The following is an 11,970-nucleotide window of genomic DNA, read 5'->3' on the forward strand; positions in this document are numbered from 1 at the left end:
AAGGCTTAGGGGGTGGCATCCAGCCCATGGGCCATATCTTGCCTGCCCCTGCTGTATGCTATTCCCATCCTCCCGGTATTGGCAGTGCCTCCCAACTTTGTGTCCTCTACCGATTTTATTAGCACACTCCCACTTTTTGTGCCATGGTTAGTAATAAAAATGTTAAGTAGGGTTGGTCCCAATACTGATCCCTGAGGAATTCCACTAGTAACCTTTCCCCAGTCTGCGAGTTCCCCTTTCAATGTAACCTGCTGTCGTCTTCCCTTTCCCCAGTTCCTTATCCCCTGCCAGTTCTCATGTTTAATCCCCATCTTCTCGAATTTAACTAATAATTTCTCATGTTAAACTATATGAAGTGCCTTAGGGTATGTCTACACTACCCTCCTAGTTCGCACTAGCGGGGTAATGTAGGCATACCGCACTTGCAAATGAAGCCCGGGATTTGAATTTCCCGGGCTTAATTTGCATAAGCGGGGAGCCGCCATTTTTAAAACCCCGCTGGTTCGAACCCCGTGCAGCGCGGCTACACGGGGCACAAACTAGGTAGTTCGGAATAGGTTTCCTAGTTCGAACTACCGTTACTCCTCGTGAAATGAGTTCGAACTAGGAGGGTAGTGTAGACATACCCCGGGTGTGTCTAGACTCCACCTCTCTGCCAACAGAGAGATGTAGATTAGGCACGTTAAAATTGCTAATGAAGCGGGGATTTAAATATCCCGTGCTTCATTAGCATAAACATGGCCACCGCTTTTTTCCGAAATGGAGCTTTTTCGAAACCCCCCCAGCAGTCTAGACGCGGATCTTTTGAAAAAGAAAGCCTGAAAGAGCCTGTAAGCCTCATTTTATAAGCAATTTCGAGGTGCCTAATCTACATCTGTCTGTCGACAGAGAGGTGCAGTCTAGACACACCCTCTGTCATTTAGGCTACTTGCTTTCTGCAGTTCCCCAGGTTGCACAGCACAGCTCAGTCGCCCGTTGATAAACAGCCTTCTGGCTCCCTGCCTTGGGGGGCAGCCCGGAGCTGCTCCTCTCCTGTCCCCTCTGCAGAACGCTTGGCATTGCGCACTCAGGCTGCCCGCACCTCAGGCTTGCTTTTCTGGCAATGCCCGTCCTTCCCCACTCCCAGAACTCTGCCTGTGGTGTGCATGAACACGCAGCAGCCGCTCAGCACGGCTGCCAGCTCCCACGGCCCCCTAGGGCGAAAGGGCTATTTGTGGGGCCACTTCTTAAGAGGGGGGAGCCCGCTATGAGGCAGGCCTTCTTGTCTCTGCCAAAAACGTCATGTGTGTAGAAACTCAAGGGATATTTTCAGGGTACAAAGCAACGTGCCGCATTGATTTAAAATGGGAACCCCGCACTAAAGGTGGTGTATGCGAGTGTGCAGCCTAGTGACCCGCTAGACTAAACATGAGTGGAAGCCGGGCCTCCGTGAGACACGTTCCAATGCTCCGTTGTTACTGCAGAATGACCGCAAAGCCCCCTGGCTCTCGCCCTCTTTTAGAGCTACAGAGCCTCATGTAAGTCTGTGGACTGGCTGTGTCATGCTTGGATTGTTCCTCAGTTGTTTTCACAGTTCTTTGTTAATAGCTTCTGGATAGTTTTCAAGCTGGTTGTTTTCACAACTGTACTTAATTGCCTGGGTTCATATCTTGTTCTTGATTTAGGGCGGGTGCCCTTTGCACTTCAGGGTATTCAGTCTGCATTGTTCAGATGTTATGGTGATAGGATGACGATACTGGCACCTTTATTTCTTCAGTCTCTTTTGTAATTGGCTGGTATCTTTTTTTTTTAATCTACTCTCATGCCACACATCTCATTCACACACACAAAAAACCCCCAGCACAATAGTTTTGAAAGCAAACTTCTAACAACATGGAACAATTCTAACAAGGCAGAACAAAACAAAGCAGTCTCCAACATTACTAACTCAATATAGAATATCCACATATCATCTTACAGTATAACAATTTCATCAAGTAAACTTACAGTAAAACTACTTCATCATAAACTAAATAATTTCACCCAAGAACAATTGTAACATACATTATGGAAGAGTTTTAAACAGTAACCTCATAGCTACAACTTTATATTGGAATATTGGTATAGAAAGGTACAGCTTGCTCAGGAAGGATGGGCAGGGAAAAAAGGGAGGAGGTGTTGCCTTATATATTAAAAAATATAAACGCTTGGACTGAGGTGGAGATGGACGTAGGAGACAGATTTGTTGAGAGTCTCTGGGTTAGTTTAAAATAGGTAAAAAACCCAAGAGTGATGTCATTCTAGGGATCTACTACAGGCCACCTACCCAGGCAGAAGAGGTGAATGGGGCTTTTTTTAAACAACTCACAAAAGTATGCAAAGTGCAGGATTTGGTGGGGGGGGGGGAGAGACTTAAATTATCCAGACCTCTGTTGGGAAACTAACACAGTGGGGCACAGACTATCCAACAAGTTCCTGGACTGCATTGGAGACAATTTTTTATTTCAGAAGGTTGAGAAAGCTACTGGGGGGAAGCTGTTCTGGATTTTATTTTAACAAATAGGCAGGAACTGGTTGAGAATTAGACAGTGGAAGGCAGCTTATGTGAAAGTGATCATGAAATGATAAGAGTTCATGATGCTAAGGAATGGTAGTAAGGAAAACAGCAAAATAAAGACAATGGATTTCAGGAAGGCAGACTTCAGTAAATTCAGAGAGATGGTAGGAAAGGTCCCATGGGAAAACAACTGAAGAGAGTTGGCAGTTTTTCAAAGGGACATTATTAAGAGCCCAAAAACAACCTATTCCACTAGATAGGAAAGATAGAAAGTATGGCAAGAGCCCACCTTGGGCTTAATCAGGAGATCTTGCATGATCTAAAAATAAAAATGGAGTCGTATAAAAAGTGGAAACTAGGTCAAAGTACAAAGGACATGGGTATGTAGGGGTAAGATTAGAAAGCACAATACGAGTTCAGTCTGGCTAGAGACATAAAGGGAAATGAAGAAATTCTACAAATATATTAGAAGCAAGAGGAAGACCAGGGACAGGATAGGCCCATTGCTCCGTGAGGAGGGAGAAACAACAAAAAACTTGGAAATGGCAGAGATGCTTAATGACTTCTTTATTTCAGTTTTCACCGAGGAGTCAGATGAAGGAATGCCTGACATAGTGAATGCTAGTGGGAAGGGGGTAGGTTTACAGTTAAAATAAAAAATGAACAAGTTAAAAATTACTTAGAGAAGTTAGATGTCTTCGAGTCATCAGGGCCTGATGAAATGCATCCTAAAATATTCAAGGAGCTGATAGAGGAGTTATATGAGCCATTAGCTATCATCTTTGAAAAGTCATGGAAGTCAGGAGAGATTCCAAAAGACTGGAAAAGGACAAATCTAGTGCCCACCTATAAAAATGGAAGTGATAACAACCCAGGAAACTACAGACAGTCAGTTTAACTTCTGTGCCAGAGACGATAATAGAGCAAGTAATTAAGGAAGCCATCTGCAAACATCTGGAAGATAACAAGAAGATAGGTAACCGGTCAGTTAGGTATCTCTCAGGGATAATCTAGATCAGGGGTGGCCAACCCCTTAAAGGCAAAGAGCCACAACAGTTGGGGGGAAAGCGCAAAGGGCTGAGGGAAAAGAAAAAAGGAAAGCCCCAGCCACATTTGGTCGAGGAAAAAAAAAACCTCTTTAAACAAAACTCCTGGTGGCTTTTTGGCCACATCAGGCTCCCGTCGGCCGGTGCCATCTTGTCGGCACCATTGTGCTTCTCTGCCCTGGACAGTGAGCGCAGGGAACCGGGAACCGGGGGGCGGCTTTAGGGGCATTGGGCAGCTTTGCGAGCCCTGGGCTGGCCAGCCCTGATCTAGGCAGTGCTGGGTCCTGCCATGAGGGCCGGGGACTGGACTCGATACCCTCGAGGTCCTGCCAGCACGAGTGCTCTGTGACTGTGAGATTCCACATGGCCACTCACCTGGGGTCCTCGGCAGCGCTTCCCATGAAACCTCCCGCTCCGTGCAAGGGCCCTGCCCACGGACTAGCAACACTGACGAGAGCGGTCGCCCCGGCAGTGCGCTTCTGAGGCAGCCAGATTCATTTCATGAATCGGTTGTTATGTGCAGGGCAGTGGCTGGCAGTGGTTACGTGGGGTGCTGATGTGTGGCAGGGCAGGGCAGTGGCTGGCAGTGGTTACGTGGGGTGCTGATGTGTGGCAGGGCAGGGCAGTGGCTGGCAGTGGTTACAGGAGGTGCTGATGTGTGGCAGGGCAGGGCAGTGGCTGGCAGTGGTTACGTGGGGTGCTGATGTGTGGCAGGGCAGGGCAGTGGCTGGCAGTGGTTACGTGGGGTGCTGATGTGTGGCAGGGCAGGGCAGTGGCTGGCAGTGGTTACGTGGGGTGCTGATGTGTGGCAGGGCAGGGCAGTGGCTGGCAGTGGTTACAGGAGGTGCTGATGTGTGGCAGGGCAGGGCAGTGGCTGGCAGTAGTTACAGGAGGTGCTGATGTGTGGCAGGGCAGGGCAGTGGCTGGCAGTGGTTACAGGAGGTGCTGATGTGTGGCAGGGCAGGGCAGTGGCTGGCAGTGGTTACGTGGGGTGCTGATGTGTGGCAGGGCAGGGCAGTGGCTGGCAGTGGTTACGTGGGGTGCTGATGTGTGGCAGGGCAGGGCAGTGGCTGGCAGTGGTTACAGGAGGTGCTGATGTGTGGCAGGGCAGGGCAGTGGCTGGCAGTGGTTACGTGGGGTGCTGATGTGTAGCAGGGCAGGGCAGTGGCTGGCAGTGGTTACGTGGGGTGCTGATGTGTGGCAGGGCAGGGCAGTGGCTGGCAGTGGTTACAGGAGGTGCTGATGTGTGGCAGGGCAGGGCAGTGCCTGGCAGTGGTTACGTGGGGTGCTGATGTGTGGCAGGGCAGGGCAGTGGCTGGCAGTGGTTACGTGGGGTGCTGATGTGTGGCAGGGCAGGGCAGTGGCTGGCAGTGGTTACAGGAGGTGCTGATGTGTGGCAGGGCAGGGCAGTGGCTGGCAGTGGTTACAGGAGGTGCTGATGTGTGGCAGGGCAGGGCAGTGGCTGGCAGTGGTTACGTGGGGTGCTGATGTGTGGCAGGGCAGGGCAGTGGCTGGCAGTGGTTACGTGGGGTGCTGATGTGTGGCAGGGCAGGGCAGTGGCTGGCAGTGGTTACGTGGGGTGCTGATGTGTGGCAGGGCAGGGCAGTAGCTGGCAGTGGTTACAGGAGGTGCTGATGTGTGGCAGGGCAGGGCAGTGGCTGGCAGTGGTTACGTGCGGGTCTGATGTGTGGCAGGGCAGGGCAGTAGCTGGCAGTGGTTACAGGAGGTGCTGATGTGTGGCAGGGCAGGGCAGTGGCTGGCAGTGGTTACGGGAGGTGCTGATGCGTGGCAGGGCAGGGCAGTGGCTGGCAGTGGTTACGTGGGGTGCTGATGTGTGGCAGGGCAGGGCAGTGGCTGGCAGTGGTTACGTGGGGTGCTGATGTGTGGCAGGGCAGGGCAGTGGCTGGCAGTGGTTACAGGAGGTGCTGATGTGTGGCAGGGCAGGGCAGTGGCTGGCAGTGGTTACGTGGGGTGCTGATGTGTGGCAGGGCAGGGCAGTGGCTGGCAGTGGTTACGTGGGGTGCTGATGTGTGGCAGGGCAGGGCAGTGGCTGGCAGTGGTTACGTGGGGTGCTGATGTGTGGCAGGGCAGGGCAGTGGCTGGCAGTGGTTACGTGGGGTGCTGATGTGTGGCAGGGCAGGGCAGTGGCTGGCAGTGGTTACGTGGGGTGCTGATGTGTGGCAGGGCAGGGCAGTGGCTGGCAGTGGTTACAGGAGGTGCTGATGTGTGGCAGGGCAGGGCAGTGGCTGGCAGTGGTTACGTGGGGTGCTGATGTGTGGCAGGGCAGGGCAGTGGCTGGCAGTGGTTACGTGGGGTGCTGATGTGTGGCAGGGCAGGGCAGTGGCTGGCAGTGGTTACAGGAGGTGCTGATGTGTGGCAGGGCAGGGCAGTGGCTGGCAGTGGTTACGTGGGGTGCTGATGTGTGGCAGGGCAGGGCAGTGGCTGGCAGTGGTTACGTGGGGTGCTGATGTGTGGCAGGGCAGGGCAGTAGCTGGCAGTGGTTACAGGAGGTGCTGATGTGTGGCAGGGCAGGGCAGTGGCTGGCAGTGGTTACAGGAGGTGCTGATGTGTGGCAGGGCAGGGCAGTGGCTGGCAGTGGTTACAGGAGGTGCTGATGTGTGGCAGGGCAGGGCAGTGGCTGGCAGTGGTTACGTGGGGTGCTGATGTGTGGCAGGGCAGGGCAGTGGCTGGCAGTGGTTACGTGGGGTGCTGATGTGTGGCAGGGCAGGGCAGTAGCTGGCAGTGGTTACAGGAGGTGCTGATGTGTGGCAGGGCAGGGCAGTGGCTGGCAGTGGTTACGTGGGGTGCTGATGTGTGGCAGGGCAGGGCAGTGGCTGGCAGTGGTTACGGGAGGTGCTGATGCGTGGCAGGGCAGGGCAGTGGCTGGCAGTGGTTACGTGGGGTGCTGATGTGTGGCAGGGCAGGGCAGTGGCTGGCAGTGGTTACGTGGGGTGCTGATGTGTGGCAGGGCAGGGCAGTGGCTGGCAGTGGTTACAGGAGGTGCTGATGTGTGGCAGGGCAGGGCAGTGGCTGGCAGTGGTTACGTGGGGTGCTGATGTGTGGCAGGGCAGGGCAGTGGCTGGCAGTGGTTACGTGGGGTGCTGATGTGTGGCAGGGCAGGGCAGTGGCTGGCAGTGGTTACGTGGGGTGCTGATGTGTGGCAGGGCAGGGCAGTGGCTGGCAGTGGTTACGTGGGGTGCTGATGTGTGGCAGGGCAGGGCAGTGGCTGGCAGTGGTTACGTGGGGTGCTGATGTGTGGCAGGGCAGGGCAGTGGCTGGCAGTGGTTACAGGAGGTGCTGATGTGTGGCAGGGCAGGGCAGTGGCTGGCAGTGGTTACGTGGGGTGCTGATGTGTGGCAGGGCAGGGCAGTGGCTGGCAGTGGTTACGTGGGGTGCTGATGTGTGGCAGGGCAGGGCAGTGGCTGGCAGTGGTTACAGGAGGTGCTGATGTGTGGCAGGGCAGGGCAGTGGCTGGCAGTGGTTACGTGGGGTGCTGATGTGTGGCAGGGCAGGGCAGTGGCTGGCAGTGGTTACGTGGGGTGCTGATGTGTGGCAGGGCAGGGCAGTAGCTGGCAGTGGTTACAGGAGGTGCTGATGTGTGGCAGGGCAGGGCAGTGGCTGGCAGTGGTTACAGGAGGTGCTGATGTGTGGCAGGGCAGGGCAGTGGCTGGCAGTGGTTACAGGAGGTGCTGATGTGTGGCAGGGCAGGGCAGTGGCTGGCAGTGGTTACGTGGGGTGCTGATGTGTGGCAGGGCAGGGCAGTGGCTGGCAGTGGTTACGTGGGGTGCTGATGTGTGGCAGGGCAGGGCAGTAGCTGGCAGTGGTTACAGGAGGTGCTGATGTGTGGCAGGGCAGGGCAGTGGCTGGCAGTGGTTACGTGGGGTGCTGATGTGTGGCAGGGCAGGGCAGTGGCTGGCAGTGGTTACGGGAGGTGCTGATGCGTGGCAGGGCAGGGCAGTGGCTGGCAGTGGTTACGTGGGGTGCTGATGTGTGGCAGGGCAGGGCAGTGGCTGGCAGTGGTTACGTGGGGTGCTGATGTGTGGCAGGGCAGGGCAGTGGCTGGCAGTGGTTACAGGAGGTGCTGATGTGTGGCAGGGCAGGGCAGTGGCTGGCAGTGGTTACGTGGGGTGCTGATGTGTGGCAGGGCAGGGCAGTGGCTGGCAGTGGTTACGTGGGGTGCTGATGTGTGGCAGGGCAGGGCAGTGGCTGGCAGTGGTTACGTGGGGTGCTGATGTGTGGCAGGGCAGGGCAGTGGCTGGCAGTGGTTACGTGGGGTGCTGATGTGTGGCAGGGCAGGGCAGTGGCTGGCAGTGGTTACGTGGGGTGCTGATGTGTGGCAGGGCAGGGCAGTGGCTGGCAGTGGTTACAGGAGGTGCTGATGTGTGGCAGGGCAGGGCAGTGGCTGGCAGTGGTTACGTGGGGTGCTGATGTGTGGCAGGGCAGGGCAGTGGCTGGCAGTGGTTACGTGGGGTGCTGATGTGTGGCAGGGCAGGGCAGTGGCTGGCAGTGGTTACAGGAGGTGCTGATGTGTGGCAGGGCAGGGCAGTGGCTGGCAGTGGTTACGTGGGGTGCTGATGTGTGGCAGGGCAGGGCAGTGGCTGGCAGTGGTTACGTGGGGTGCTGATGTGTGGCAGGGCAGGGCAGTAGCTGGCAGTGGTTACAGGAGGTGCTGATGTGTGGCAGGGCAGGGCAGTGGCTGGCAGTGGTTACAGGAGGTGCTGATGTGTGGCAGGGCAGGGCAGTGGCTGGCAGTGGTTACAGGAGGTGCTGATGTGTGGCAGGGCAGGGCAGTGGCTGGCAGTGGTTACGTGGGGTGCTGATGTGTGGCAGGGCAGGGCAGTGGCTGGCAGTGGTTACGTGGGGTGCTGATGTGTGGCAGGGCAGGGCAGTAGCTGGCAGTGGTTACAGGAGGTGCTGATGTGTGGCAGGGCAGGGCAGTGGCTGGTAGTGGTTACGTGGGGTGCTGATGTGTGGCAGGGCAGGGCAGTGGCTGGCAGTGGTTACGTGCGGGTCTGATGTGTGGCAGGGCAGGGCAGTAGCTGGCAGTGGTTACAGGAGGTGCTGATGTGTGGCAGGGCAGGGCAGTGGCTGGCAGTGGTTACAGGAGGTGCTGATGTGTGGCAGGGCAGGGCAGTGGCTGGCAGTGGTTACAGGAGGTGCTGATGTGTGGCAGGGCAGGGCAGTGGCTGGCAGTGGTTACGTGGGGTGCTGATGTGTGGCAGGGCAGGGCAGTGGCTGGCAGTGGTTACGTGGGGTGCTGATGTGTGGCAGGGCAGGGCAGTAGCTGGCAGTGGTTACAGGAGGTGCTGATGTGTGGCAGGGCAGGGCAGTGGCTGGCAGTGGTTACGTGGGGTGCTGATGTGTGGCAGGGCAGGGCAGTGGCTGGCAGTGGTTACGTGGGGTGCTGATGTGTGGCAGGGCAGGGCAGTGGCTGGCAGTGGTTACGTGGGGTGCTGATGTGTGGCAGGGCAGGGCAGTAGCTGGCAGTGGTTACAGGAGGTGCTGATGTGTGGCAGGGCAGGGCAGTGGCTGGCAGTGGTTACGTGGGGTGCTGATGTGTGGCAGGGCAGGGCAGTGGCTGGTAGTGGTTACGTGGGGTGCTGATGTGTGGCAGGGCAGGGCAGTGGCTGGCAGTGGTTACGTGGGGTGCTGATGTGTGGCAGGGCAGGGCAGTGGCTGGCAGTGGTTACATGCGGGTCTGATGTGTGGCAGGGCAGGGCAGTGGCTGGTAGTGGTTACGTGGGGTGCTGATGTGTGGCAGGGCAGGGCAGTGGCTGGCAGTGGTTACGTGCGGGTCTGATGTGTGGCAGGGCAGGGCAGTGGCTGGCAGTGGTTACGTGGGGTGCTGATGTGTGGCAGGGCAGGGCAGTGGCTGGCAGTGGTTACGTGGGGTGCTGATGTGTGGCAGGGCAGGACAGTAGCTGGCAGTGGTTACAGGAGGTGCTGATGTGTGGCAGGGCAGGGCAGTGGCTGGCAGTGGTTACGTGGGGTGCTGATGTGTGGCAGGGCAGGGCAGTGGCTGGCAGTGGTTACGTGCGGGTCTGATGTGTGGCAGGGCAGGGCAGTAGCTGGCAGTGGTTACAGGAGGTGCTGATGTGTGGCAGGGCAGGGCAGTGGCTGGCAGTGGTTACGTGGGGTGCTGATGTGTGGCAGGGCAGGGCAGTAGCTGGCAGTGGTTACGTGCGGGTCTGATGTGTGGCAGGGCAGGGCAGTGGCTGGCAGTGGTTACGTGGGGTGCTGATGTGTGGCAGGGCAGGGCAGTAGCTGGCAGTGGTTACAGGAGGTGCTGATGTGTGGCAGGGCAGGGCAGTGGCTGGCAGTGGTTACGTGGGGTGCTGATGTGTGGCAGGGCAGGGCAGTGGCTGGCAGTGGTTACGTGGGGTGCTGATGTGTGGCAGGGCAGGGCAGTGGCTGGCAGTGGTTACGTGGGGTGCTGATGCGTGGCAGGGCAGGGCAGTGGCTGGCAGTGGTTACGTGGGGTGCTGATGCGTGGCAGGGCAGGGCAGTGGCTGGCAGTGGTTACGTGCGGGTCTGATGTGTGGCAGGGCAGGGCAGTGGCTGAGAAGGGTTATGTGCTGTGTCTGGGTGCTCTGTAGCAGTGTCTGCCTAGCCTGTGTGGGGAGAAGACTCAGGCAGGCAGAAGGAGGAGACCTGGGGCCCTCACCCTGATCCTGCCCCGCTAACTTCAAGGGGATCTTTGCCCCGCGCCTGGCCAACGATGGGCCAAGCCAGGTGGGCCCCAGCCCTCGGCACCTGGGCAGAGCAGGGACAGGCAGAGCCCTCGGGGATCTGAAGTGCACAGGGGAAGAGCAGCTGAATGAGGGGATCCCCCATCAGGACGTGGGATTCCAGGGGTCGCCCTTTGTCCTCAGCTGTGCCCAGCCAGCAGCGTTCGGTGCCTGCTAGGCGGGAACTGGGCTCTCAGGGTAAAGGGCTGCGATGCCCCGGGTGGGCACGGGCTGGAGGCCAGGCGTTGGCTGGGCCATGCTGGCACATGGATCTCCACGTGGACTTTGCGCCTTCTGCTAGGGATGGGCCAGAGGAACGTAGCCCGGCTGACCCAAGGGGCCCACATGGCCCAGCCGCCCGCCGAGGCTGCCTGTGGCTGAGATGGCGATTTCTTGCCCTGGCCAGGGGAGCCCTTACACTGAACCCGATGCAAGTCTCTGGGCTCCCTCCTGCAAGGGTGGATATGAATCAGTCTGAGCTGGGGGAGAAGGGGCAGAGCTGAGGCCGGGGGTTCCAGAGACAGCGGAGGACAACGGGCCAGCCCGGAATGGACGCCTGGCCCAAGAGTGAAGTGGGAAAAGCTGAAGTTCTTGGTGCTTGTCTTGCTTTGGTCTGCACAGCGGCTAAGACAGCGAGTCGCCCTTAGCACCGTGGTGACGATCCGCCCTGACCAGACAGCTAGTCGCTAGGGCCCTCCCAGACTCACACGGCTGCCCCCGAGACTCAGACAAGGGCAGCTCCCAGACGGCCGCCTTGGGCGTGCAGTGCGGGGAGGCAGGCACCCTCGGCGGACAAGGAACAGGGTCAGGACTGTCTAGAAAGCTGGACGTGCAGAAATCCAGGGGCCGGATCTAAGGCCTCCCAGGTGATTGCAGAGTCCCTGGCCGATATCTCCGGAGACTCCTGGCGAGTGGCGGGTTTCTGACCAGACTTGCCCTCGGCGCACGGAGCCAGTGCAGAGTCTGGCCCGTTGTGTGTGAAATCACTGCTAGCGCTGAGCGCACGCGTCCGTTAGCCGGAGGCTTAACGCTAAGGAAGTGGCTGTGCTGCTTTGCCCACCACAGGCATTTGAGCGAGTGAGAGAGAACCTCCGGGCAGTCGGCTCCTCCGCGTGGAACCAGGCCTTCGCTGACATGAAGCAAATATCGAATGCTGTTGTGCAGAACAAAGGGATCCTCGCCGCACACCCACTGGGCTTCTGAGCAGAACTGCTGCTTGGCCTGCCACCGAGCCGCTGACAAGCCCTGCTGTAGAGAGAAGTATTAAATGCCGCGCGTTTTCTAGAGCTGGGTCTGAGAAGCTCACATGGTGCCCCAGCGTGACTGCGGCGGCACGTGGGTGGCAGCGGGGCTGCGCGGAGAACCCGCAGCACGTCCTGCTCCGCCCTGCTCCTCCGTCCTGCTCCAGGAGGTGAATTTGGGCCACATGGGTTCCAGCTAAGGGCAGGCGTTAACTGCCTGGCCTGCACCCTGCCAGCCTGCTCCAGGGGTCCCTTTGAGCCTTTTGCTGGCGGATAGAGGTTCCCCAAGGTGCCCGGAGCCAGCTCCCGCAGTGTGCGTGGCCCTCGGGGCGAAGGGGAGAGGCCCTGGCTAGTCAGTGCGCACAGACTCCTGGCCATCTCCGCTCTCCTGCCTCACCCATCGGGGGACCCGCCCGGAG

General features: G+C 58.1%; 1 protein-coding gene across 2 annotated transcripts in view; it reads left to right on the forward strand.

Annotated features, from left to right (window-relative positions):
• Positions 1–11,596, forward strand: part of LOC102456803 (very long-chain acyl-CoA dehydrogenase, mitochondrial-like) — a 59,426-nt gene extending 47,830 nt beyond the window's left edge. For both annotated transcript variants that reach the window (XM_089780681.1, XM_075938319.2), the window contains exon 20: positions 11,376–11,596. In XM_089780681.1, the coding sequence (XP_089636807.1) occupies positions 11,376–11,513 (138 nt within the window). In that variant the 3' untranslated portion in view covers positions 11,514–11,596. The remainder of the gene's footprint in view (positions 1–11,375) is intronic.
• The last annotated feature ends 374 nt before the right edge of the window (positions 11,597–11,970 follow it).

This window comes from Pelodiscus sinensis, chromosome 10 (assembly GCF_052426305.1).
Source record: "Pelodiscus sinensis isolate ZL-2025 chromosome 10, ASM5242630v1, whole genome shotgun sequence".
NCBI classification, from domain to species: Eukaryota; Metazoa; Chordata; order Testudines; family Trionychidae; genus Pelodiscus; species Pelodiscus sinensis.